At 44.2% G+C, this 6,687-nt stretch overlaps 1 protein-coding gene across 2 annotated transcripts in view; it reads right to left on the bottom strand.

Moving 5' to 3' along the window:
* Positions 1–247: 247 nt before the first annotated feature.
* The window catches only part of mast3a (microtubule associated serine/threonine kinase 3a), a 35,953-nt gene continuing 29,513 nt past the window's right edge, over positions 248–6,687 (bottom strand). For both annotated transcript variants that reach the window (XM_078263480.1, XM_078263481.1), the window contains 7 exons: positions 6,432–6,553; positions 6,145–6,333; positions 5,489–5,712; positions 5,012–5,134; positions 4,059–4,195; positions 3,071–3,255; positions 248–2,956 (listed from right to left, as the gene is read on the bottom strand). In XM_078263480.1, the coding sequence (XP_078119606.1) occupies positions 2,088–2,956; positions 3,071–3,255; positions 4,059–4,195; positions 5,012–5,134; positions 5,489–5,712; positions 6,145–6,333; positions 6,432–6,553 (1,849 nt within the window). In that variant the 3' untranslated portion in view covers positions 248–2,087. The remainder of the gene's footprint in view (positions 2,957–3,070; positions 3,256–4,058; positions 4,196–5,011; positions 5,135–5,488; positions 5,713–6,144; positions 6,334–6,431; positions 6,554–6,687) is intronic.

Here is a 6,687-nt window from a genome sequence, read left to right as displayed (position 1 = left end):
AGCGATAAGTCCTACACAGACACACAGTTTTCCCCAAAGTACAACAAACAAACGTCTAGTTTTTAATATGAACCCTGGCTATTTAGAACCACAGTTCAAGGCTTAGTATGTGCTAAACATCCATTATAAATTCCCACATTAACAGTTCCCTCAACTCTGCAAAATATAAATGTGTGCCTTTATAAAACTTAAGAACACTGGGCTTGGATTATTTTGTTACACAGAAGAAGCTACTTCTTCTGTGTAACAAAATAATCTGAAATAAGACCGGGAGCATTTTTTTGGTTACTGATCCAAACAGTTCCTGACCAAAAACAATATTGAGAACAAAAATACAAAATAAAGAATACATGCAGTAGCTGAAATCCAAATTTCATGTGTTCACATCTCAACAAAAATGATATTTTAAAGCTTAAATCAGTGAATTAGCATCATATTTAAAAAAAAAAAACAAGGCTTGTTGGATAAGATTAATAACTTCCAAGAGCTAAAAAAAAAAGAAAAAAAAGGTTAAATTGTGGGAATACAATATTGGGTTGTGAAGCATGCACAATCCTTTGAGGCTGATCGCAACATGAGATTAAGACCCTGCCACATATAAGTGACGTTATAGAATGTATCCGAGTCCATCTACCCTTACAAGGTCACTTCAAAAACACCATCAACAGCTGTTATAAGGTCCACCATTGTTTATACAATATACATCAACAGCGTAGGTTATTATTACTGCAACAAGACTTGTTTCCATATCAAAATATACAAAAGGATATCACCTTTACTCATTTCTTCATCTACTCAGGGCCTCTGGTTGAAATCATTCCTTTTTCTTTTTTCTTCCTCCATAATAATTTAACAAAAAAGTCCACACACATATTTGCACTAAAATGTAAACATTCATTCATAACACACTTCTTTTTTTTTTTTTTTTAAACCAGTTTTGGAAATCATCTTTGAAGTATAAATTTGCTCTAACTGTTATACGGCTACTACACATTGTGCAAACACTTCAGCTAGACTAGGTTTGTAAGGAGCTGGACGGAGGCTTGATTCAAAAAGGTATTAGAGGACAGAGACAACAGCCTGGGTTCCCAAGGTAGTCACAAAGCTTTATCCACACACCAGTATGTTGATAGGTTATGATTTAAAACACAGCTAGAGGAGTGACACACTTTTTCACAGGACAGACAGAAAGTGATAAAGCGCATGCATGCATGACACTTCTTATGTACAACTACAGTACCTCTTTTTAAATGGTTCCTATGGTTAAACCACGCTTTGGCACCGCACCTAGGCTTCCGACTATTGAGATGTTGATATTTCTGTCATTTCAAAATGTTTATACAAGGCCTGTGTTCGGGATTGATGAGTCCAAATGGTCGCCACCACAATCCGTATGATGGAGAGGCAGCGCAGAATATCTTCTGAAATTCTATTATACATTAAAATGTCGAAGGACAAACACTGCAATTTTGTTTCAAAGACCCAATCTGAACACGAAATAACACCCAGTTCTTCAGGCATTGAGGTTAAAAAAAAATAAATAGATATATATGGTACAATATCGACTGATGTTAGCTGGTCTTTTTCTGCACCTGCTGTAAAACCACACTGCGTGGCTCGTCTTTTGTGTAATTCCTGAACTAAGAACAGCTGAAGCATCCGAGGCATTTTCAGCAACCAAAAAAAACAAAAAAACAAGATGAGCATAAAAAAAAAAAAAAAAAAGGTCATAAATAAGTTTCTTCATTTAAAACAAAAAGATATTTACAAAATACATCAGTTGCAGGTGCCACAGTGATTTGAGAACCGATGGAGAAAACAAGCAACTAGGAAGTAAACATAGTTTTGACAGTCATTATTACTGTTAACAGTGTTGCAGGATGCATATATATTACTGAGAAACATCGATGTTAATTTGTTCTTCAGTCTTTCAAGCGGTTCCCTGTGATGATTTGGGAACTTGGTCACAGTTTTCTAGACGCACGTGCGAGGCCTTCAAATGTAGGTACAGTAGCAGGTCAAAGACTTCACTTTTCTCTTGTCTCTTGTCTCTTTATTGACCTGTTATCCCTGGCAAAGTGACAGAACTAAAACCTCTCTTTGTCTTTTGACTTGGCTTTCTGCGGTGTTGTTGTACCCTGCGATCCTGTTCCTTCCAGCTTCACGGCGGATTCCGACTGGGCCGAGTTGATCCAGGATGCCTTGAATGCCTTGGGCTGCGTGACAGGAAGCGCCGGGCTCGCCGTCGCCTCTCTCTCCTCCAAATCGTCGAAACTCACTTCCTGCACGGCCTCCTGTTTCTTGAAGGAGTCCCTCCGGTCCGACAGCGCCAGCTTCCTCATCACCACCACCTCACTGGAGTGGTGGTTGCCGCCGCGGTGTTGCGGCGAGGCAGTGGAGCGGTAGTGCTCGCTGCCTCCGCTGGCTGCGTCCTGGTGGCCTCTCTGCCCTCCTATGTACAGACCCTGACGGCCGTGCTCACCCACACAGACGAACCCGGTCGCGGTGTCCCCCTCCAAGTCCTCCAGCCCCTCCCCTTCTGACAGAGGCACCTCCATGGTGTGACGGCGGGTGCTGTAAGCCTTCCTATCTCCATGGTAGCCCCCCGTCATCTTGTCTCCTGTCAGCTTCTCTGCTGATTGGACCCTCTTGAGGAGCGGGGAGCGTGGCGGTTCTGCGCTGCGGGGACGCACAGAATGGCGGGTGATAGTGGGAGGGGACAATGTCTTGCCGTGGAAACCCTGTAGGGACTTGGGGTGACAGGGGAGGCAGGATGGAGAGCACTGGGGAGAGAGGGGCTGAGGAGGTGGGATGCAAGCCAGCGGCGAAGGAGGAATACTGCTGGTGGACTTGCAGCGGCCAGCTTTGGTGTAGCGGCCCAAGACGTGTAGGGAACTGGGACGGGCCTGTGGTACAGGCGAGTTAGGGGAGCTGGAGCAAGGAGAAGAACTTGAATCTGGCAAAAAGAGAAATGAAATGAAACAGCTTGGCATTAGATATTTTTCAAAAGACGTAACATGTGACAGCTCCCTTTTGGGGATGCAACTGATGCCCTGGCATCCTCACTCACCTCCGGAGTGATCAGGAGCAGGTGAGCGACAAGGCGTAGACGGCCCAGGAGAGAGACTCTGCGTGGGGGAGCCGGAGAGGCTGTCACTAGATGACTGGTGGAAACCCGAAGAGAAGCTACGACTGCTCTGCATGGGCGGAGGAGGTGTGTGCTTAGACAGCTTCTTCAAGATGCTACGACGTCGGCTGCGCAAGAGAGAGGTGTCAGGTAAATGTTCCGTTTAAAATATTCTTCTTTGCATGCTTACTTGAGTATAAAGACACTGTCTCAATGAGCCAAAGTTAAACAATAGAAGTAAAAACAAAAAAGCCAAAGAAAAAGACACAACTTTCAGAAGCTAAGATCCATTAAATGGCAATTCATATAACTGGAATTTTGATCAAAGCTTCATTAGTGCAACTCTCTCTTTTGAGTCATGAATGAGCCATTTAAGGTCGAAGCAACAAATAGGTGTGATTTTAATCCGATGCAGTTTAGACAGACCAAATTGGAAGAAACAGACTTGGAGAATGGGAATGTATGACTGTTAACTGTAGTCATTGGCAAATGATGTCTAAAGCTTGATTTATGGTTCTGCGGAGGCTCCACGCGAGTAGCGACTCTAGAGTCATAGTGAGAGAAACAAAGTGTCTCCCTGTTCTTTCTGACCACGGTGGGAAATCAGTAGCAGGAAAAGTTAACCCTCTCCTTGATTTCATGTTGTGTATGGAGAAGGAGAACCAGGAAATGAGTCGGGGGGAAATGCAACGCTACCAAGCCACGGCCGAGCGACGTACGTCACCGCAACGTGTAGTTAGGGTCCGGCGTAGGTTCGTTTCTCCACGTACCTATGTACGTGGCAACGGCGTAGATTTTACGCAGAAGTATAAATCAAGCTTTAGTTGTCTATCTGAAATCTAATATTGAGCTTCAGACAGGAGTTCCACATTTCTAACAGTAATGCTGCTGCTTCGTAGGACTTCTTTCCTGGGCTTCTCCCCTCATTTACCTGTCTTGTCCGTCCTTCCTCTTGCTCTTCTTGCTGCGCCGGGCCATCTTGGCCTTGTAGCTCGCTTTTCTGGCAGGGCCCACCTTGATAGAAGTGTTCTCCAGTGCAGTAGTCTGCAGGGTCACCCGGTTGCCACTCTGTTGAACAGATCATTAACATAAACACCTTATCTAGAAGGCATTCTCTCTTAGGCTACATCTACAATACCACATTTTACACATTTAGCTATCTATGATTGTTTGATTGCTAACGTTAGCTCAAAACGCTATTCAAGTGACAGCCTTTGTTGTGTTTGATTGCCAACTTGTAGCCAGCAGTGAACGAACTTCGTTACGTAGGTCCATTTTTATTGTTTTGACATTACAGAAGTCTCTCGTTAGCAGGTTCTTGTAGGCTACTTCAGCCTCTAATCTAGAACTGACATCAGGGATCATGCCGTGAAAATGTGACGCCTTACGCTAAATAATAAATTACTGCTATGTAATGTACCTATCTCATTATTCTGTGGCTAACAGCAAAACAGATCTGCATGAAATCGTCATTGTCGCAAAGTGACGCATGCGCAACTCACATCTGCACTCGACTCACATCGGGTAGTGACAACGTGTCATAAACAAGTCATAAACGTTTATGACATAACGCTTCTTTTAGTAAGGGTCATTCGGTTTTTGTCATGACAAGTTAGGGTTAGGGTTCATGTGTCATGACTGTGTCATGACAGTGTCATGTGTTCATGACAGTGTCATGTCACTCTTATGTAGATACCGTCAAGTAAAGTGTTACCCAAAAATGATCTCCGTCCTCACAAGCTCTTAGGCTCCGTATCAGAAATGATCTCTGTCCTTTCACATGACCATTCGCATACACTTTTCCCCGACTTAAACACATTGTAATCACCGACATATATAAGATATATGGCGAAAAAAATTAAAAAATGAAAGTTATTCTTGTACCTTGAGCAGGAGCTCCACCACCTCAGTGTGGACGAGTCCCTGGACCGACTCCCCGTTGACGTGAGTGATGAGGTCGCCAGCCCTTAATCCTGCCTCGTGGGCTGGACTGCCTTCCTCAACACACTGTGGACACAAATGCACAAACAACCTCAGATTCAAATTACAAGTCACGCAACCATCTAATCGGCTGTTGCCATGACTGACAGTGATTCACCTATGCAATTACTACAACCAATGTCTACGAAGTAAAATAAATGACAAATAAACACTAACACATGTATGCACAGCATCAGATAAGTCAAAGTGCATTCATGAAAACTACAAAATACAGAGTTAATTTGGCGCAATAAGGTGAGTCTTCATAGTCTTGATTTTATTTTAAATCCGACCATCACGAAAGTTGTTTTAAAACGTCATTTTTAGAACTAAATGTGCGTGTTTCATAATTACACTCCAGCTACAGCTGAGGACACGTACCCAGACCATGTGGTGAACAGTGTAGACGTCGCTGTCTCCCATGTAGACTCGGATTGCTCGCAACGCAAAGCCAAACCTCTTCCCAGAGCTGTGGATGACCACGGGAGGCCTGAGGCAGCTGACGCTGACAGAGAGGTCCCTGCTGGGGGACGAGTCTCTGGACGAGGGGTTGGACGACAGGGACAGGGAGGATTTGGGGCTCGTGGGAGGACCCGCTGAGTCGTCTGGATCAGAGAGAAGAAGGTGGTAAGAAAAGGTCATCAGATGAGTGTTTATGGATAGTATGTCTGATATTTTCTTATACTTGTACATCATTCGGTATTTGATAAAACTACTAAAAAACATGATAGCAATGCTAAAAAGTAAAAAGTTAGAATTGAAATGCGTAAACATTATAAAGACATTTTCTTATCTTGGCCACAGTATTGATATTTGTGGTTTGTGTTTATTGTGTAAATTACACAGCATCAGACTGCAGAGGGCACTATAAACACACAAATAGTCTTAGCAAACGGACAGACTACAGCGGTGCCTCTAAAAAAAACATGATTATGGCTGGAATTTGAACAGCTGAATATATACCAGCTTCAATAGAAACTAGGATAAGTGACAAAAGTATTATAGATCATAGGAGACATTATTATCACCCTGTCTACCTGGGGTGATGATGAGGGACAGGCCAGAGACAGAGGCAGACTTGGGGACCTTTACAGCTGGGGATCTGGGTTTCTCCGGGGTCTCCAGCTGGTGGGCGATGCGCCGGGACGCCCCTCTTCGGAAGGACGGCCGTGTGCCTGTGCTGTTGCTCCGGAGCCGAATGCGGCGCAGGTTGGACACCATTCCGTCTAGAATCGGGAGGTACGGAGCGTGAGCACTGGCGTTTCTGAATTCGCAACATTTCAGGAGAAGAGAATACACAGTGGTCCGCGTTTGTCAGTCTTACCTTCCTCCTCGGCAGAGATGGCGAAGCGAGGCATGATGTCGAGGCTCTGGGTGCTGTTCATCACCAGTGGGCTGGTGCTGCGCTCTGACTGGGACGAGCTGGACGAAGCACGGGGACGCAGACTGCAGGGGAAACATGCAGGATTTCAGTAAAACATGTATACTATGTAACTATAAGTGAAGTAACCAGCATTTTCCTGTGAAGAACTACGGAGCAATTTTGGATATAAAAAATAAATAAATCCATAAATCCAGCT

The sequence above is a fragment of the Sander vitreus genome, chromosome 12 (genome assembly GCF_031162955.1).
Source record: "Sander vitreus isolate 19-12246 chromosome 12, sanVit1, whole genome shotgun sequence".
Classification (NCBI taxonomy): domain Eukaryota; kingdom Metazoa; phylum Chordata; class Actinopteri; order Perciformes; family Percidae; genus Sander; species Sander vitreus.
Note: the sequence above shows the minus strand (reverse complement) of the source record. Positions and strands in the feature narration are given on the sequence as shown.